Source organism: Phacochoerus africanus, chromosome 5 (genome assembly GCF_016906955.1).
Source record: "Phacochoerus africanus isolate WHEZ1 chromosome 5, ROS_Pafr_v1, whole genome shotgun sequence".
NCBI lineage: Eukaryota > Metazoa > Chordata > Mammalia > Artiodactyla > Suidae > Phacochoerus > Phacochoerus africanus.
The window spans coordinates 147,421-169,490 of NC_062548.1; the positions used below are offsets into that span (position 1 = coordinate 147,421).

The window sequence follows — 22,070 nt, forward strand, 5'->3', positions numbered from 1 at the left end:
CATAGGAAATAAGCATCTGAAGACTTGCAGAAAAAATGTCTAACTCTCTCAGCCACAAAGCTGTGTTCTTCCTACCTCACCCCTGCACCAGCATGCAATTCATCATGAAAAGAAGACATGCTCCCTCAACAATTCCCTTCCTGGTTTACTTTCGATCACTGCATGTGCTTTGCAGCTCCTTTTCCTTTCAGTCCAGCTCAAGTTATTCAGTAATGGCAAACCCTGAAAGAATCAGGATGCGGGCGAGCTAGAAGGCTCTGATACAGGCACTCCACCTACTGCAACACTGAGGGGAAAAGTTTCCAGTTTCTTTGTAACAACAAGAGAGTTGGGTTCACACATAAGACTACAGACCTACCTTTTCCACCTTTACCTTGTGATGTTTTTTTCACATACCCTTTGTTTCAGCCAAACTGGCCCTTTGCTTTCTTATCTCTCTGCATTTGTAAAGAGTATTTAGAGAAATGATTTCCATACTTAATTCTATAATCCTATGAAAAAGGCACTAGCAGTCCCTTGTTTTAAAAATGTTCTGGCTGTATCTGAATTTCACAGATGAACAAACTCTAAACAAAGATAAAATGGTTTGCCCAAACCACACAACCAGTAATGATGGCAGGACCTGAAAGGTCTTCTGGTTCCAAACACAGTGTTATTTTCAACTATATCACAGCTCTTTAATTGTTTGGTATTCACTGAAAAATAAACTGGAAAAATAACCAAGCATTTTTAATTGCCATAACCTAAATCACCTAAATATTTTTTGGTGTGGTATGATAGGTGCTAAAAGGCATGTCTTCAATAGTTTAAACATCGAGAGAGAATACGTGTGTCCTTAGAATCAGATATAAAAACACAGAACCCACAGGTATCTTGCTGTTTCTAACTGTAGACCAAGAAACCCTGCACTACATTCCTCTCTCTCAAAGTCCAATTCTAGATGCTGCCCATGTCAAGGCAGAGCTGGGTCAGCATTCACACAGAGGCTATGCTGCTGCCTTTCACAGAGAGCACCCATTCCCATGGCTCCCACTTAGTAGTTAAGAACATGTGTGTATTTTATATATACATCAGATGATTTGGTCCTAGGTCAAAAAATTCGTAGCACCTTTCTAAAACTCACCAAATGTTTCAGAAAATTTCAGGAAGTTAACTGAATGGATAGGTGCTACTCTTAATAACTTCTATCAGTATGAACTGAGTGTATATTCTAGACAGACTTTTGACTTAAACCAAAGTTCCTACCTATTGTATCCATGCACATTTTTTGAGAGGGCTGGGCTTTCCTCAGATTCTCAATAGGATCTATAATTCAGGAAGGTCACTGATCTATTGTAATAAGTTTTTATTTTTATTATTTTTATTTTTTCTAGTATGAGTTTTAAGACAAATACATATACAATATAAAATAAAACATGTTAAGATACAGTTAGAAGAATGTAGTTATGAATTTTTCAGAGGGAGAAACCAAAGCATTTCATAAAACACTTTTTATTTTTTTCAGATGACATCTGAGTTTAGCCTTGAAGAGTATCAAGAAAAGTATAACATTAAAGGAAGGTGAAGGGTTTTCTTTTAAAAGGGGAGGAACACTTAATAAAAACAAAGGCAGGGGGAATTCCCTTGTGATATAGCGGGTTAAGGGTCTGGTGTTGTTACTGTACAAGCTTGAATGGCTGCTGTGGTACTTGTTCCAGCCCTGCCCTTGGAACCTCCTTCATGCTGTGGGTATGGAAAAAAACAAACAACAACAACAAAAAAACCCAACAAAGACAGGGGGTGGAGGGGTGGGGGTGGGAAAGGGCCAGTTTGATGGAAGCAAAAGATATGTGTCAATCAACATTAGGGAAGGTGGTTGGGAAGGAGGACTGCCTTGTGCTAAGTGAAGAATACCCACTAAGGAATGTGCTGGCCAATGACTACAGGCTCACAGGGAAGGGCTGGACCACGTTAAGTGTTTGAAGGTCTATCAGCAGCAACATGGAATGAGGTACAGTGCTACTAGGAGATAAGAAACACTCAGGTGCACAAAAATGTAGAGACAGATGTGATATTTTGGACAGAATGCAAATGGCAGAGATCACCTGCATTAGCCAAATTCTACCCCTGCACTGAACCGGAAAAGTAAGCAAATATTTCATCCTGAGCTGTGATATAAGGTTTTGCTGGCTAATAACACACCCAAATGAATATAATTTCTATATAACGTGTAAAACCAGGTCTGAAGGTGCTGCTCATTACTTTATTCCAACACCTATAAATAAGGACCAAGAGGAAATTTCTGTTGACTTTGCTCTTTTCTTGGTGATGGTGGGATTTACAACTATAGCTGTAGATTCTGTTGCCAGAAAATGAAAAACCAAATAAAACAGCTGTGTGACTTTTAAAACACGAAGTTGCCAAATGCTTCAACTCTGTAATGGTGCCTATGATTTAAAGCACCCATCTGGTCAGTACCTGGAAATGAACTCTGTTTACTTTTATACCCACAGTTTTATTCTTAGCGCTATATTAAATTGGTAAAACCAAAAACCAAAAAACACCTCAATGACTTTCCCAGGTGATATGTAGACTTCAAGCAATATAAATATACACATACAAATCCTGTCAAATATAAGTAATTCCTTTTGTAACATGAGAAAAGTATTTTTTTTTTAATCTTTTTGTCTTTTCCAGGGCCACAACCACGGCATATGGAGGTTCCTAGGTTAGGGGTCTAATTGGAGCTGTAGCTGCTGGCCTATGCCACAGCCACAGCAACTCGGGATCCAAGCCGAGCCTGCAACCTACACCATAGCTCATGGCAACGCCAGATCCTTAACCCTGAGCGAGGCCAGGGATCGAACCCGCAACCTCATGGTTCCTAGCTGAATTCATTAACCATTGAGCCACGATGGAAACTCCCTGTAATATGAGAAAAGTATTTAATAATTCCTATGGGGGAGTTCCCACTGTGGTACAGTAGGCTAGGAACCAACTGTAGTGGCTTGGGTCACTGTGGAGGTGCAGCTTCCATCCCTGGTCTGCTGCAGTGAGTTAAAGGATCCAGCATTGCTACAGTTGCAGCTCAGATTCAATCCGTGGCCCAGGAACTTCCATATATGCAGTGGGTGTGGCCAAAAAAAAAAAAAAATCCTATAGGATTATAATTACTGAAACAAAGAGGCAACACAGATTTTAATTTTTTAAATATTAAAACAGACTTGGGATTCAGGCACAATCATAAAACAATGTAACAATAAGACAAAAGGAATACCACTCTATGTATCAAATACACAGGTTGTAGGGAGCCCTTATGGTCTCTAATCTTACCTTCACAAAATAGTCAAACAGGGGCTTATACTTCTTGCCTTTAAGACAGGCACCAGGAAATCTATAAAAAGGAGAAAGGTAAACTCACAATGAAATTAAAACCATCTAAGAAATGAGGCTGTAGCCGCATCAAGTCTTCACTCCCTTCTGGTTTACTTGCTTCTAAGTCATCAGTGTTGGAATGCGTGACCTGAATATAATCAGTATTAGTACTTAAAACTAAACTTGAATAATATAGTTTTGGGGCAATAAAGTATCTCACTTTTTAAAGCTAGAAACACACACACACACAAATCAATGATTTGAATATTTACCTTTCAAGGATCTCATAGTCACTCTCTAACTTATAGAGGGCTGATAATCTGGCTTCCATTAAAATGTGTAGTGTTCCTCTGACAACATCTATGAGATCAAGAAGAGTGTACTTCAATGATATTACATGTCAATGACAATCACGCACATCAGCATACTCTTCCCCCCAGGGGCTCCTGTATCACCTCAATCCAAAGTGCTCTGCACTGACAAGGGAACACGACAAAGAATGCTAAGGCACACTTGCTTTCTAAATACCAAAGAGACAAAAACATCAAATGCTATTAAGGTAACTCATCAGTTGTTGTTAATTGCACATCTATCCATTTTAAGTAAATTAATCTTTATTTTCTCCTACGAAAAGTAATCTAAGTGAATGTTTAAAATTTATAACATTAGCAAAACAAGAAGATCACAAAGTAAAAGTTCCCTATAATCTCATCTGTCCCCCACCAACACTATTTCAGTGTCTATTCCTCCAGATGTGTTCATATTTACATATTATGTAAACCCGTAACAATAATTATGGGATATAACTCAATATAGTTTTGCAATTTGTTTTCACATAATACATCATGAACATCTTCCCAAATATTAGCACATAAAGATATTTCTCATTCTTTTAAACAGTATTATAGTACTCTGTTTTATGGACATACAGTTATTTTTAATATATCAATACTAGATATTTAAATTGTTGTCAAATTGTTACTACTATGAACACTGGGAATAACAAACATCCTTGTACATATTTTTGTAACCTCATTAGAAATGTTTCTGAGAGTTCCTTTAGTGGCTCAGCAGGTTAAGGACCCAACGCCATCTCCATGAGGATGCAGGATTGATCCCTAGCCTCACTCAGTGGGTGAAGGATCTGGCGTTGCTGCAATCTGTGGTGTAGGCCATCAGGCTCACTACAGAATAGCCAGGACTCATAGGTGACACAGGCAACTTAAACAGACATAAATGCACTTCCCTAGAGAAGCAGCAGGAGACACCAGAGGCAGGCTCTGTGTGGAGGAGAGCTCTTTCCCGGCAGGTATTGTTAGAAACCAACTCTTGTTCCCAGCTACTCCTAAGGGCTCAGTTAAAAATATCTTTTATGATTCCCAATCCTTTCCTATTCATTTCTCAATATTCTTCTTTGACAGCACAAGCTATTGTGAACCAAATTAACTGTCTTGTAGGACAAATTTTTTTCCTGGCTATGAGTTTTTCTTTCCCTGGCTTTCCCCTGTTCTCCATAAACTACTGAAACCTAGTTACTAATCTTCCTTTTCCATACAAATCTCCAAGGAAAGGGCCTCACTAAGACTACAGTTAACTTGATACCAGGGAATATCTGAAAGGCACGAAGTTCTCAAGTTCTTGTGCCCATTCTATGATACTATAATTTATTGTAAGAACTACAGGAGTGCCCTCTGTGGCTCAATGGGATCGGTAGTGTCTCTGCATTGACAGGAAGCAGGTTTAATCCTGGCCTGGGGCAGTAGGTTATGGATCTGGTGTTGCCTCAGCTGCAGTGTAGGTCACAACTGTGGCTCGGATCTGATTCCTGGCCTAGGAACTCCATATGCCTCATGGTGGCCAAAAAAGCTAATATAAACACACACACACACACACACACACAGATCTTAGTCCCTGTTCTGGCAGAGCTCCATATGCCTCATGGTGGCCAAAAGAGCTAATATAAACACACACACACACACACACACACACACACACACACACACACACACACACACACACACACAGAGTCTTAGTCCCTGTTCTGGGAGAGGTCCATATGCCTCATGGTGGCCAAAAAAGCTAATAAGCCTAGGAACTCCATATGCCTCAGGGTGGCCAAAAAAGCTAATAAGCCTAGGAACTCCATATGCCTCATGGTGGCCAAAAAAGCTAACACACACACACACACACACACACACACACACACACACAGTCTTAGTCCCTGTTCTGGCAGAGCGCCATATGCCTCATGGTGGCCAAAAAAGCTAATATAAACTCTAACACATACACACAGACATAGTCTTAGTCCCTGTTCTGGCAGAGCTCTTAAAATCCTTTGAATTTCTGGAGTTCCCATTGTGGCTCAGCAGGTTAAGAACCCGACTAGTATGCATAAGGATGTGGGTTTGATCCCTGGCTGCACTGAGTGGGTTAAGACTCCGGTGTTGCTGCAAGCTGCGGAATAGGTCGCAGACGTGGCTCAGATCTGGCATTGTTGTGGCTCCAATTTGAAACCTAGCCTGGAAACTTCCTTATGGTGCATGCCCTAAAAAAAAAAAAGAAAGATAAAAAGAAAAACAAAATCCCTGGAATTTCCTAAGTGATGGGAGCCAAAAGGTGTCTTTGTTATGCTAATGAGGTGACTTTGGGGAAAACCTTTAGGTAAACTAAGGATGGGGAACCAACCACAGTGTTATAAGATTGGAACTTTCACACTCCACCTCCGGGGAAGAGAGGGGTTGGAGACTGAATTCAATCAACAATGGCCAATGATTTAACCAATTGTGCCTATGTACCAAAGCCTCAATAAAAAGGATGGGATTTGGAGAGTTTCTGGGTTAATGAATGCATCCACAAGCTATGAGGGTAGCCAACCCCATCTCTACGGAGACAGAAACTCCTGTGCTTGCAACCCTTCCAGATCTCATTGTATGTACTTCTTCACCCAGCTATTCATGTGTACCTTTTACAATATCCTTTTATAATAAATAGTCATCTATTAAGTATGATGTTTCTCTGAATTCTGTGAGTTGCTCTCTGGACCAAAGGAGGAGGTCATGGGTAGGTTAGAAGCACAAATTACAACTGTGACTTGTGACACATCTAAAGTAGGGGTGTAGTGGTAGTCTTATAGGACTAAGCTTTTTTTTTTTTTTTTGGTCTGTCTTTTTGTCTTTTTGCCTTTCCTAGGGCTGCTCCCGCGGCATATGGAGGTCCCCAGGCTAGGGGTCTAATCGGAGCTGGAGGCGCTGGCCTACACCAGAGCAACAGCATCGCAGGACTGGAGCTGTGTCTGCAACCTACACCACAGCTCACGGCAACGCCAGATCCTTAACCCACTGAGCAAGGTCAGGGACCGAACCTGCAACCTCATGGTTCCTATTCATATTCGTTAACCACTGCGCCACAAGGGGAACTCCAGGACTAAGCCCTTAACCTGTGAAATCTGACTCTATCTCCAGAAAACTAAGAGCTGAATTAATTTTTGGCAGTTTTGAGAAAATACATATTGGAGATTCCTCATAACAATGAGATCCCACCTATTTGAACCTCAGGTTCTTCATCCATAATAGGGGTATGATGTGTAAAAAGTCTATTATAATTTGAAAATTATATTTTATCTCTGTATAATTTTAATTGTGTTAATTTTTCAATGAGAAATGGGAAAAAAACTCTCAGAGGATATATTTCCAATTAAGTCTAACACTTTTTCAAAAACACCTATTTTTACTCCAAAAAGAAATGTAGGCTTTCATTCTTTCCCAAAATATGTTAAAATTATCTTACCTATATCAATCATAAGTAACTAGGCTCTGGGAGTTCCTTTCATGGCTCAGCGGTTAACGAACCCGAGTAGCATCCACGAGAACGAGGGTTCAATCCCTGACCTCTCTCAGTGGGTTAAGGATCTGGCGTTGCTGTGAGCTGTGGTGTAGATCACAGACGCAACTCAGATCTTGTGCTGCTATAGCTCTGGTGTAGGCCAGCAGCTACAGTTCTGATTAGACTTCTACCCTGGGAACCTCCATATGCCAGGGGTGTGGCCTTAAAAAGATGGAAAAAAAAAAAAAAGTAACCAGGCTCACACTTACCTTTAATCTTCACATACTGCAAATCTGGATTAACGCAAACGGCAAGGTTACTAGGTAGAGTCCAGGGAGTTGTTGTCCAAGCAACCAAAGATATATTTTCATCTTCCTCCAAAGGGAAAGTTACAAATATTGAAGGATCTTGAACATCCTGAAATAAAATGAGATTATAAAACATTATTCTTTTACAAAATCCATAATAACAGACATGAAAGAAAAAGGAACTGATCCTAAAGAATAAAAAATTGATTTTCTGGAGTTCCTGCAGTGGCATGGTGGGTTAAGAAAGAAACCAACTGCAGCAGTTTGGGTCACTGTGGAGGAAGGTGTCCACTCCTCAGCCCTGCACAGTGGGTTAAAGGATCCGGCATTGCCACTGCATAGGTTGTACCTTTAACTCAGATTCAATTTCTGGCCCAGCAACATCCATATGACATGAGTATGGAAAAAATGCTTTAACAAATTACCTTAGGGAGTTCTCATTGTGGCTTAGTGGTTAGCGAATCTGACTAGGAACCATGAGGTTGCGGGTTCAATCCCTGGCGTTGCTCAATGCGTTAAGGGTTAAGTGCTGCCGTGAGCTGTGGTGTAGGTTGCAGACGCAGCTCGGATCCCATGTTGCTGTGGCTCTGGTGTAGGCCAGCAGCTATGGCTCCGCTCAGACCCCTAGCCTGGGAACCTCCATATGTCCCAGGTGTGGCCCTAGAAAAGACAAAAAAAAAAAAATAGCTTAGGAGTCACAAACAAAACATGTGAAGTATATCAAGAGGGATACATGATGGTAGTTTCACAATTACAATCATCTATTTTGTAAGAAATCCATAAATATAATAAATATTTATATATATAGTATAATATAATAAATATTTCTGAAATCAGAGTTATTCTTTATTTTTATGAAGGGTATATGAGAGTTTTTTTCAGCTTTTCACTAATTTGAAATTCTGTCAAAAAGTAGAAGCAAATACAAAAACAATCCTTAGTTTCAACTAATACACAATCACAGAATGGCCAAAGTAAAAAAGAAAATACCAAGAGTTGGCAAGGATGCAATGTAATTAGAACTGTCTAGTGTCTAATCAGTATAACCCTTTCAGGAAAGTCTGTTAAGAGTGGCAGCAGGGGCGGACAGTGAATCACAGTCCATGGGTCAAATCTGGCCATATCTGTTTTTGTATAGCTCAAGTGTTACGAATGGTTTTGACAGGACTGACAGACTACTTGGCCCACAAAGTCTAAAATATTTACCATCTGGTCCTTTACAAAGTTTGCCAATTTCTACACCAGAGTTAAATACAAGTATATCTTAGGACTCAACAATTCCCCTCCTGGGAACGTAACCAACAGAAATGTGTGTATGTATATATGTATATATACTCCCCACAAGACAAGTTCCAGAATGTTCACAACAGTACTATTGATAAGCATCAAGAACTGGAAATTATCCAAATGCCCATCAACATTTGTATGGATAAACTAAATACTAGACAGGAATTAAAATGACGATCACAACTACATACAACATGGATGACTTTCACAAATATAATCTTGAGCAAGAGAAGCCAAACACACAAAAACAACAAATTGTATGATTCCATTTATATATAGTAGAGCACCAGCAAAAAAATCAATGATGTTGGACGTGAGGATGGAGGTTACTATAAAGGAGTGGGGAGATATACACGGCTGCAGCATATGGAAGTTCCGTGCCAGGGGTCAAATTGGAGATACATCTGCAGCAATGCCACAGCCACAGCCACAGCCACAGCAGATCCAAGCTGCATCTATGACCTGTGCTTGCAATGACACCAGATCCTTAATGCACTGAGTGAGGCCAGGGATTAAACCCATATCCTCAAAGACAAAGGGTCCTTAACCCACTGTGCCACAAAGGGAACTCCTAATAGGTTGCTTGATAAGGTTCTTTTTTTTTTTTTTTTTGATCTTTTTAGGGCCACACCCATGGAATAGAAAGTTCCGAGGCTAGGAGCTGAATGGGAACCATAGCTGCTGGCCAAGGCCACAGCAACACCAGATCTAAGCCACACTTGTGACCTAGGTATCTGTGACCCATGTTGCAGTTTGCAGCAATGCCAGATCCTTAACCCACTGAGCGAGGCCGGGGATCAAACCTCATCCTCATGGATACTAGTCAAGTTTTTAACGCACTGAGCCACAAAGGGAACTCCTGATAAGATTCTTTTTTTAACTTTAACTGGGTATTTGCTTCACACTCAAGTTCTAAGTATGTGGGAAAGAGCAAGTAAATGGAAGAACAAAAAACTGCTGTCTTACTAAACTAGGAAATAGGTATTAAGATGTGAAAATTATTAATTTTAGTGTGTATAATAATGAACACAAAAAAATGTAAAAATAAAAAACCACCAAAGGGAAATCTTAATAAAAAAAGTAATAGTGGTGTTCCCCAGTGGGTTAAGGACCTGGCAGTATCACTGCTGTGGCTCGGGTTTGATCCCTGATCCAGAAACTTTTGTATGCTGTGAACACTGCCAAAAAAAAAAAAAAATAATAGTGATGGGTATTGACATTATATATTTTTTCTTCCTTTTTATCGTCTATGGCTTGAAAATTTTCCACAATGAACATAAGCTTTATAAATAATCAAATCAATCAGACTTAAAGTTCCCTTGTGGTCTAGCAGTAAAAGATTTGGCATTGTCACTGCTGTGGCTTGGGTTCAATTCCTGGCCCAGGAACTTCCACAAACCACTAGTGTGCCCCCAAACAAAAAACTAAAAATTTAGAAAATACAAAGCACAGTTTTATATATCATGAGTTAGGTTACCTTTTGGAATAGTTGGAAGGACTTTCTTCTGTAACTTTCCTACAGCCTTCTCTTTACCAATAAGAGAATAAGAGCATAAACTTTGAAATTGCTAACATGTAAACATTTAGTTACCAAAGAAAACTCTAGCATAAGTACACAAGGATTTATATTACAATATATTTGGAGCGATGCTGTTTGTTAGCATTAAAAAAAAAAAAAAAAAAAAAGCTACACCCCTCTGAAAAAAAAAAATCTATCAAAAGAATGAACAAAATAAATTTTAATCTATTTGTTACATGAACTACTCTACAGCAGTTTAAAATAAACATAAAGCTGGAGTTCCTGTAGTGGTTCAGCAGTTAACGAACCTGACTAGCATCCACAAGGACGCAGGTTCAATCCCTGGCCTCGCTCAGTGGGTTAAGGATCCGGTGTTGCAGTGAGCTGTGGTGTAGGTCGCAGATGTGGCTTAGATTCAGTGTTGCTGTGGTTGTGGCATAGGCTGGTGGCTGTAGCTCTGATTTGACCCCTACCCTGGGAACCTACATATGTCGGGGGCACGGCTCTAAAAAGACAAAAAATAAAAAAGAAAATAAATAAATGTAAAGCTACATGTATCAATATGAAGAAATGTTTTATTTTTTGGTTTTTTTTTTTTTGCTTTTTAGGGCACTCCAATATGAAGAAATTTTAAAACATAAATTTAGTATAAAAGGCAAGGTGCAGAATAAGTACAATGAGTGAGATTTAAAAACATGTAACACAATGCTATATACTGTTCATGGATACTTATGTAGAGAGCAAAAATATAAGAATAAAAAACTGCACAAGAAAGAAACACCAAATTCAGCTTAGTGGTTACCTATCAGGATGTAAGAAAGAATGGAAGAGAAAGGAGTTCTATGACTGTCACAAAATGTTGATTGAGAAAAGTCAGGTAACAAAAGAATACATAGTGGATCTTTCTATTTCTTCACAACACAAAACTAGTCAAAACTAATCAACAGTTATTTAAAAAAAAAAAAGATAAGATGCATTTGAAAAAAGATGCATGTACTGAAAACCATTAAACAGTATAGTTAAGATGTGTGCATTTAAAAACAAACAAAAGGGAGTTCCCGTCGTGGCGCAGTGGTTAACGAATCCGACTAGGAACCATGAGGTTGCAGGTTCGGTCCCTGCCCTTGCTCAGTGGGTTAACGATCCGGTGTTGCCGTGAGCTGTGGTGTAGGTTGCAGACGCGGCTCGGATCCCACATTGCTGTGGCTGTGGTATTGGCTGGCAGCTACAGCTCTGATTGGACTCTTAGCCTAGGAACCTCCACATGCCTCAGGTGGGGCCCTAAAATTAAATAAATAAATAAATAAATAAATAAAATAAAAACAAACAAAAAAATGAAGTACTAGGAGTTCCTGTCATGGCATAGAGGGAATTTTGAATCCGACTAGGAACCATGCGGTTGTGGGTTCGATCCCTAGCCTTGCTCAGTGGGTTAAGGATCTAGCGTTGCTGTGAGCTGTGATGTAGGTCATAGACACAGCTCGGATCCGAGTTGCTGTGGCTGTGGTGTAGGCGGATAGCAAGAACTTCCATTCAACCCCTAGCCTAGGAACCTCCATATGCTGAGGGTGTGGCCCTAAAAAGACCAAAGACCAAAAAAAAAAAAAAAGTACTAATTTCCATAAAATGCAGAGGACAGAGAAAATGTTAAATTAGACTGAGGAGGTTACCAAAACTCAGATTATGGGAAACTCTAAGACTAGATTCGTTTCCTAAACAATGATTTGCAAGGGGGAAAAAAAGGAAAAGGAGGAGAAATGGAGACCTACACATTAAAACAGATCTAAAAGACAACTATTCTGTTTATTACCTTCCTTAGATCTAGACTAAAAAATAGTAATAAAAAATAACCTGAAGTAAAAAAGGATGCTATTTATGAAACAGATAGTAGTATAAACACTGATGTGATTCAGAAGTTAAACACTTAAAGAATATTTAATATTGAGAATATTAAAAATAATTGATGATGACTTTTTATGTCATGATAATGCTACTACTGTAATGTTAAAAAAAGATAAAGATTTCTTATTTCTGAAGACTTACAGCCTTTACTCTCTCTCTGGAGAAGGTACACTTTGTAAACATCAGACACACTTAAACTCTGGGGGAGGGGAATGGGAGGGACTGGGAATCTGGAGTTAATAGATGTAAACTATGGAATGGATAAGCAATGAGATCCTGCTAGATAGCACTGGGAACTACATCTAGTCATTTGTGATGGAGCACAATGGAGGACAATGTGAGAAAAAGAATGTATATGTATGTGTGAGTGTGTGTCACTGGGTCACTTTGCTATACAGTACAAAATTGACGGAACACTAAACCAACTATAATGGAAAAAATAAAAATCATTAATAAAAAAATAAACTCTATTATACCAATTAATAGCAAATTATTCCATTCATCAAAGAAAAGACCACAATATGTCACCAATCCAAATCAGATTTTTCATCCAAATACTTTTTTTTCTTCCCTTTTTCAGCTGCACCCAGTGTATACATAGGAAGCCTCCTGGGCCAGGGATGCAATCTGAGCCAGAGATGAGACCTCCATCACTGCTGCAGCAATGCCAGGTCCTTAACCCACTGTGCCACAGGGGAAGTTCCCCAATACCTTTTCTTTTTTGGCCAAACCTGCAGCATATCAAATACTTTCAACAAATGAATAATATTATAATGTCTCAGATAAGGCATAAAAACACCCAAACCAATAACCTTTATGAAACAATGGCGGGAAAAAGACAGAGCTATAATTATTAAACAAAGACAGAAATTAAAATATGGTCAAAACAAACAAAATCTATCACATTAAGACACATTATTCATAAATCTCATAGGGGAAGAAAATCCCTCACTTTTAATCTTAATGGAACTTCAGTTCAGTGACTGCCAACATTACCAGCACTCAGAAAGTGACCATTTCTGACTCCTCAGGTAAAACTCAACAATGGGACTAAGTTACTGTTGATTACCACAACCATTTAACTTCCAAGCAGATAACTTAATGCCTAATGACATCTAATATACCTTGTAATTCTGGTGAGATTCAAAGTTAGAAAGCGGAGTGTTGCATGCAGTAGAGAAGGGCATGACTTTCACACCTCTATAAACGAGGCCTTTATCATAGAGTTGTTTGAAGACCCACCTGGCAAGAGACAGAATGTTACAATAATTACATAACCAAAATTCTGTTTTCCCAAATGCAAACACTCATGCCAGTTTTTGTTTATAGAGTTTCTGGACAGTCAAAGAAGGGGAAACACAATGACTTTCAACTGGTGAATAGTTGGTAAATAACAACAGATTCAGTGTAACAGAGACATTATGTAGACATTACAAGTGCTAATAACTGTTGACATGGAAAGATGTTCATGACTTGATGTTGAATGAGAAAAGTTGACTCATGCTAGAATATCTGTCTATTATCCAATATAACAAAGTAGTCATTATTTTTACAAGTTCAAATAAACCTACCAAACAGATTCCATGAATTGTGGATACAGAGTTTTGTAGTCATTGTCAAAGTCAATCCATCGGCCAAGTCTGGTAATAGTAGACTTTAAAAACAGGAATATTAGCATTATTACACAATGGTTATTAGCAATTTGTTTGATTTCTATTAACACTTTATATGGTGACTTTGGAAAAATAGAACGATCAATAGTTTAAGTAAACCTATATTGCAAGCGACATGTTATGTAAAGTTAAAAACCAATTTTATCAGCATTCATCCTATATGCAGATAGTATTATTTACAAATATTGATATTCCTTTAAAAAACTACCAAAACTACCATCTGGCAAATATCACATGTCTAACTGCTGCTGGCAGAAATCATCAACAGTTGCTAAGATTAATGAGTCACAGTATGGTAAGAAACAGAATGCTAACTAATTACAAAGGAAAAACCACGCTTTTACAATGGAGAAACCTGAGAGAATCACCTTAGTTAACAAAGTTAACAGCATTAATGAGATATATCAGCATCATAGATCTGATATGAGAGACTGAGAAGGGCATGATATTATGCTTGAGATATTCTTGCCAAAGATATATAACCTAAACTGAACCATGAGGAAACATCAGACACTGAAGGACTTTCTACAAAATAACTGGTCTGTAATCTTCAAAAGCGACAAGGTCATGAAAGACAAAGATTGAGGGGATGTTCCAGATTGAAGAACTCTGAGGAGGTATGAGAAGTAAATGCAATCTGTGCTGTGAGATTGGATTTTGCATCAGAAATAAAAATTAGGACAACTGATTAAATCTGAATAAGGTGTATAGTACTGTATCAATGTTAATTTCCTGTCTTTTATTTATTTATTTGTTTTTAGGGCTGCATTTGCAACATAACGGAAATTTCCAGACTTGGGGTTAAATCAGAGCTGCAGCTGCTGGCCTACATGGGATTCAAGCCATATCTGCAACCTACACCACAGCTCATGCAACAACGGATCCTTAACCCACTGAATAAGGCCAGGGATCAAACCAAATCCTCATGGATACCAGTTGGGTTCGTTACCTCTGAGCCACAATGGGACTCCTAATTTCCTGCTTTTGACAATTAAACTACATTTACCAAAGATACTAGCTTTTAGGAAGTTGGTGATGGATATAGAGGTTCTTCATATTATTTCTGCAATTAAAAAAAAAAAAAAAAAGGCCCACGAGACTATATAAATTATCAGGATTTTTCCCAACTTGTGACCAGGCAAGAAAGGTAGATTAAAGAAAGTTGGGTCAGGAGAAAACTGAGGAGCTTCAATTTTTAGGGTGATAAACAATGAAATTAAGTTTTGGTCAGGGCAGAACACAATGACAGTCTTGAGAGAGAAATCACTTGGCAAGCAAGAGATCAATTAGAATATTGTTACAGAAATGAAGACAATGGTTGGTGAGAGGCTAGGTTGTAGGAATGAAAAGGAATGTCTAGAGGAGTTCCCACTGTGGTGCAGTGGATCTCACATTGCCGCAGTTGTGGCTCAGATTTGATCCCAGTCCAGGAACTTACATTTGCTATAGGTGTGGCTGAAAAGGAGGCGGGGGGGGGGGGGGGGGGGGGGGGGATACCTAGTTAAGAGATGGTAAGAAGAAAGGCTTGATTTGATTTGTTATTTGATTTGATTCCAAGGATTAATGATTAAAGTTTGAGGTCTAGAAGACTGATACCATTGGCAAAATAGGGAATTCTAAAGACATCAAGTTTGACAGTAAAAGTGGTAAGATAGTAAAGATGGAAAAAATAAATAAATAAATAAAAGCCAGACACGTTAAGTTGTACAGATATATTCGTTTGAGAGCCAGTGAGGAAAGGGGGAATTGGGGAACTTTGTTCCTAAGCCCGTCAGAATAAGAGAAGACAAGAGCTCTGCCAGCAGTTAACAGTTACTAAAAGGTACCAGCGTGGAAGCTCTACTAAGAGAAGCAGGAGGCAAGATAGGAGTCAAATTAATAAAACAACAATGGTCCAAATGTGAATTGTTTTTAACATCTGAATATTTTTTTTGGCCCCACCTGCATTATGTGGAAGTTCCCAGGCCAGGGACTGAACCAACGTCACTGCAGTGGCTCAGGTCACTGCAGTGACAACACTGAGTCCTTAACCTGATAAGCCACATGGGAACTCTAATATCTAAATTTTTATTATTTTTTCCATTTTTGGGGCTGTACCCACGGCATATGAAGTTCCCAGGCTGAGTGATGCATCAGAGCTGCAGCTGCCAGTCTTTGCCACAGCCACACGAGATCCAAGCCCTGTCTGTGATCTATACCATGACAGATCCTTAACTCACTGAATGAGGCCAGGGATCGAACCTGCATCTTCGTGGATACTAGTCGGGTTTGTTACTGCTGTGCCACAACGGGAACTCCCAATGTCTGAATTTTAAAAATTTCAACAGTCAAGTTAATCCATTTGCTAGGACAGTATGATTCCTGTCATATACTGAGGGTAGATAAAGGATTAAATATGGAAGACCAATTAAGCACAAGAAATCAGAAAAAAGGGGTTCAGTCTAAACCAACAGTTTAAGTAATGAATGGAAGAGGAGTGTTTTAGCTTTCACCTCTTATGTCACACTCCTCTTAAATACTCCTCTTACATCACATTTCTGGGTCCATGTCATAAAAAGCAAGAAGGACAACAAAACATTTTGACTTTCATTTTAAAAACTAAACTTTTTACTCATTCTACTTAAAATCACCCAACATACCTTCCACTCAGTGGAGTATCGCATTACAATTGCTCGGCACTGATTATTATACTCTGTAATCCCCAACTTGGCTACATCCTCTGGTCCTCTGATTCCCAGTGTCTTATCAATTTCATATTCCTAAAAATTTGCAATAAGATTGTTAACATCCCTGCCCTATGAAGCAAACGAAATGCAATCCAACAACTCTAGAGAATAAAACAGATTTTTAAAAATTAGTTCTCAGAAAATCTACAGAGAAAAACGAACTATCAATAGTGTTACAGAAATCAAGTTGAAGAAAGTCTGATTATTGTAAAAGTCATACTTTAACATATTATATAATGAAATCTAATGCTTACTAAAAAATCAGGATAGTGACTCAAACATACCACAGGTAAACCATGACAATCCCATCCAAATCTTCTGTCAACATGAAACCCACTCTGGTGAGCATATCTTGTAACTATATCTTTAATTGTCCCTGCAAGTATATGTCCATAGTGAGGCAGACCAGTTGCAAAAGGAGGTCCATCATAGAAAGTAAACCTAATAAGAAGTAATAAAAAAAAATGTTTTGACTTTAAAACAGACAGCAAAAATTTAGGACAGCGTTTTTCTACAGATAGCTCCTGTAACAGTAGAGTCTTCAGGGAAAGGAAAAGCTGTGAGATTAGGGAATTCACACATAGCTGATCACATATTTACTGGAGGCCCTGCCTTCAGAAAAGGCTAATTATGATGGCCGGGACAGAGCTCCACTGTACCACCCATTCTTTACTTATTAGTTCCATGATATAAAGGAAATTATTCACCTTGATCCTCAGTTATCTCATCTGTAAAACAGGGCAACTAACACCTACCATAAAGTTTTCTGAGCACAGGAAACACATGACGAAAACAGTTAATAAACAAAGGAAGGACTGGTCTTTAAGTGAATGAAGACTAGAGGCAGAGAGCACCCCAACAGTACACTATTAGTCTAAATGCTTAAATGAGGGTGGTGAAAGAGAAAATTGGAAAGGAAGAGGGTGATACATAAACTCTACTAGAAAGATTTCTTAAAGAAACTGAACCTACCCTAATTAAGAACTCATTCGTTCAACAGGTATCTACTACTGACAGTACCCACTACATACACAGGGAGGAGACCCTGGAATGGAATTCAGTGTAGGAAATGATTATTCCTAAAGACTCTATCTGTACCAAAGAAATTCACATACTTTGGCTTATGTTTTGATTGCTTTAAGCATTCCTGAAAACAATTAAAGTTGGACCAAAACTGTAAGATTTTCTCTTCTTCAGCAGGAAAGCTGATGTTTTCTGGAACTTGCTGAACCATTTTGTTACTGCAAGAGAAATCAAATTTATTACTCTCAAAAGAGAAATCCATGCATAACAAAATACCATACATTAAAAGGGACATACCCATCACTAGCTACGATACAACGTGGTACTTAAAAAAACTGTTTTGTTTTGTTTTTTAAATGGGAATTCCCATCGTGGCTCAGCAGAAATGAATCTGACTAGCATCCATGTGGATGTAGGTTTGATCCCTAGCCTCACTCCGTGGGTTAAAGGATCTGTAGTTGTCGTGAGCTGTGGTGTAGGTCACAAGACGAGGCTCAGATCCTGCACTGCTATGGCTGTGGTGTAGGGTGGCAGCGACAGCTCTGATTTTGACCCCTGGCCTGGAAACCTCCATATGCCTCAGGTGAGGCCCTAAAAAGACACACACACACACACAAAAACAGCTTTTCTGAGGTAAAGTTCAGCCTTTCATTTATCTACTTATTTACTTACTGATTGTCTTTTAGGGCCACACCAATGGCATATGGAGGTTCCCAGGCTAGGGATCCAATCTGAGCTGTAGCCACTGGCCTATGCCAGGGTCACAGCAACACAGGATCCGAGCCATGTCTGCGACCTACACCACAGCTCATGGCAACACCAGATTCTTAACCCACTGAGCGGGGCCAGGGATCGACCTGGGTCCTCATGGATGCTGGTCAGGTTTGTTACCTACTGAGACACAACAGAACTCCTAAAGTTTACCCTTTCAAAGTTTATAGCTCACTTTTACTTTTTTAAAAACCGTATTTTCACAAGGTTGTGCAACTACCACGACTCTCTAATTCTGTGACATTTTCATTACCTCTTCTGCCCTCCAAACACCTGTACATTAGCAGTCATTCTTTTTTTTTTTTTTTCTCTTAGGGACGCACTTGCAGTGCATGGAGGTTCCCAGGCTAGGGGTCCAATTGGAGCTGTAGCCACTGCCCTACACCACAGCCACAGCAACTCAGGATCTGAGCCATGTCTGTGACCTATACCACGGCTCATGACAATGCCAGATCCTTAACCCACTGAGCAAGGCCATGGCTCAAACCACACCCTCGTGGATGCTAGTGGGGTTCGTTAACCGCTGTGACATGATGGGAACTCCAGCAGCCACTCTCTTCTCCTCTTCCCCTGCCCCTGGTGACTGCTTTCTACCTCTAGTTTCCTATTCCGGACATTCCATGCAAACGAAATTATGTATATATAGCTTATTAGGTCTGGCTTCTTTTACTCAAAACTGTTTTCAAGGTTCATCCACGTTTTAACATGTACTCATACTTCATTGCTTTTTATGGCTGAATATTTCATTGCATGGATATGCCACTTTTTGTTTATCCATTCATCAGTTCATTGACATTAGAATTGTTTCCACTTCTGTGCAACTAGAGATGACCATACTATGGGAATTAAGGCAGAAAGAGAAGGACAAATACATGTGATATTCCTTATATGTGGAATCTAAAATATGGCACAAATGAACCTATCTACAAAACAGAAACAGACTCAACAGACATGGAGAACGGACTTGTGGTTTCCAAGGGGGAAGAGGGAAGGAGTGGGATGGACTGGGAATTTAGAATGGATAGAAAATAAGGTTCTACCATCTAGCACAGGGAACTATATCCAATCTCCTGGTGTAAACTGTGATAGAAAATAATCTATATATACAAAAAGAATGCATATATATATGACCGAGTCACTTTGCTGTACAGCAGATACTTGGCACAACATCGTAAATCAACTATACTTTAATAAACAAAAAATTGTTTCCACTTCTGGATAATGCTGCTATGAATATTCATGTATGAGTTTTTGGGTGGACATATGTTTTCAGCTCACTTAAGTAAATACCTAGGAGTACAATTGCTAGGTAATACGGCAACTGTGCTTAACTTTTTGAGGAACTGCCAAAATGTTTACCCGAGTTGCTGCATCATTTTACATTTTCCCAATAGTGAATGAGGACTCCAGATTTTCTACATCTTCACTCCTTATTGCGTACCTTTGGATTATAGGAAATCCTAGTGGGTATCAAATGGGGTCTCACTGTGGTTTCGATTTCGATTTCCCTAATGATTAGTAATGTTGAGCTTATGGACCATTTTACATTTTCTTTTGGAGAAATGTGCTCATCCTTCGCCCACTGTTTAACTGGGTTGTCTTTTTTTTTTTTTTTCTTTTGATGACCATACCTACAGCATATAGAAGTTCCTGGGCTAGGGGTTGGATCAGAGCTAAAGCTGCCTGCCTACACTGCACCACAGCCACAGCCACAGCCACAGCAGATCCAAGCTGCACCTGTGACCTATTCCACAGTCTGTGGCAACAGTGGATCCTTAACCCATTAATCGAGACCAGGTATTGAACCCAAATCCTCACAGACACAATGTCGGGTTTTTCTCCCACTGAGCTACAAGAGGAACTCCTGGGTTGTCTTTTTATTGTGTGAGTTGTAAGAGTTCTTTATATATGCTAGATAAAAGCTTATCAGTTATAGGATTTGAAAAAAAATTTTTCTCATTCTGTGGATTGTCTTTCATTTTCTTCATAGTGTATTCTATGAAGTAAACCCTCTTTTTTGTTGTTGTTTTTTGGTCACTGCAGGCATGCAGTAGCTTCATGGGGGATTGTAGTTCCCAGACCAGAGATTGTACCTGGGCTATAGCAGTGAAAGCACATAATCCTAATCTATAGACCACCAGGGAACTCCCAACAAACACTTTTCATTTTAGTGAAGCCAAGTTTATTTATTTGTTTTGTCACTTCAACTTCTGGTGTGGTATCTAAGAAACCACTACCTACAACAAGGTGGTGAAGTTTTAGCTCTTATATTCAGGTTATTGATCCATTTTGAGTTATTTTTGTATATGGTATGAAGTAGGGATATATGGTACTTTTTTTTAAAGTTCCTGGGCCATGGATCAAATCCCTGGCAATGACCTGAGCCATAAGCAGTGACAAATGCTGGATCCTTAACTACTAGGCCACCAGGGAAATCCTGGTACTTTAAAACTTGTGTCCAATTCATATTCTTCACTTATTTTTCAACTACAGTATAACATTTAGTACCTAGACAACATGCTCCCTTTAAAAAAAAAAAAAATCTTGGCAATTCCATCTAATGATACTAAAAATAATCGGAAAAAATAAATCTCAAAGAGAAAAAAAATCTTAATCACATTCACAGGATAGAAAGTACTGCTGTTGAAATAAGGTAATCTTTTTGAGGAAAACAGGTAAAAACCTAAAAAAAATTTTTAAAGTTAAAAAGATAGGAATTGTATTCAAATAATTCCTAGGTTCATTGTAATTTTCCATTTTATCATTTTGATTGCCTATTTATGACTGTTATTAAGGACAAACGCTATACCTCTCTGATTTAGTACCTAGTGACAATAGTCTTAAAGTGTCTTTTTGAGAGTTTTGCTATTAACCTCATGCAGAAATAGTTGAACAGGAGTTCCTATTGTGGCTCAGTGGGTTAAGAAGCTGACATAGCCTCCATGAGAATTTGGGTTCAATCCACGGCCTCACTTAGCAGATTAAGGATCTTTTTTCTTTTTCTTTTTTTGGTCTTTTTAGGGTCGCACCCTCAGCATATGGAGGTTCCCAAACTAGGGGTCCAATCGAACCTGTGTCCTCATGAATGTTAGTCTCGTTCATTAACCACTGAGCCACAATGGGAACTCCAGATTAAGGATCTTGTGTTGCTGTGGCTGTGGCACAGGCCTCAGCTGCAGCTCCAATTCGATCCCTAGCCTGGGAACTTCTATATCCTGCAGGTACGGCCATAAAAAGAAAAAAGAAAGAAAGAAAAAAAGAGAAAGAAACACTTGGCTTGGCTATCTAGTAAATATCCCACACCTTCTCAAAGCCTATTTATTCATAATTTACAACCCTAATAAGGCTAGTGACCAGATTTCCAAGCCAAAATCATATTAGAAGGGTACAGGGTAATAAGAAAAAGACAAGGAGGATGTAACAGCTTAAGAACTCAAGAAGTGGAGTTCCCGTCGTGGCGCAGTGGTTAACAAATCCGACTAGGAACCATGAGGTTGAGGGTTCGATCCCTGCCCTTGCTCAGTGGGTTAACCATCCAGCATTGCCATGAGCTGTGGTGTAGGTGGCAGACGTGGCTCGGATCCCATGTTGCTGTGGCTCTGGCGTAGGCCGGTGGCTACAGCTCTGATTAGACCCCTAACCTGGGAACCTCCATATGCCGTGGGAACGGACCAAGACAAAAAAA

The 22,070-nt window shown here is 39.2% G+C and overlaps 1 protein-coding gene across 2 annotated transcripts in view; it reads right to left on the reverse strand.

Moving 5' to 3' along the window:
• IARS1 (isoleucyl-tRNA synthetase 1) overlaps window positions 1-22,070 on the reverse strand; it is a 74,382-nt gene that overhangs the window by 46,662 nt on the left and 5,650 nt on the right. For both annotated transcript variants that reach the window (XM_047779279.1, XM_047779280.1), the window contains exons 2-9: window positions 17,707-17,832; window positions 16,876-17,032; window positions 16,505-16,624; window positions 13,764-13,846; window positions 13,317-13,434; window positions 7,446-7,593; window positions 3,627-3,714; window positions 3,313-3,373 (exon numbers count right to left, since the gene is read on the reverse strand). In XM_047779279.1, the coding sequence (XP_047635235.1) occupies window positions 3,313-3,373; window positions 3,627-3,714; window positions 7,446-7,593; window positions 13,317-13,434; window positions 13,764-13,846; window positions 16,505-16,624; window positions 16,876-17,032; window positions 17,707-17,825 (894 nt within the window). In that variant the 5' untranslated portion in view covers window positions 17,826-17,832. The remainder of the gene's footprint in view (window positions 1-3,312; window positions 3,374-3,626; window positions 3,715-7,445; window positions 7,594-13,316; window positions 13,435-13,763; window positions 13,847-16,504; window positions 16,625-16,875; window positions 17,033-17,706; window positions 17,833-22,070) is intronic.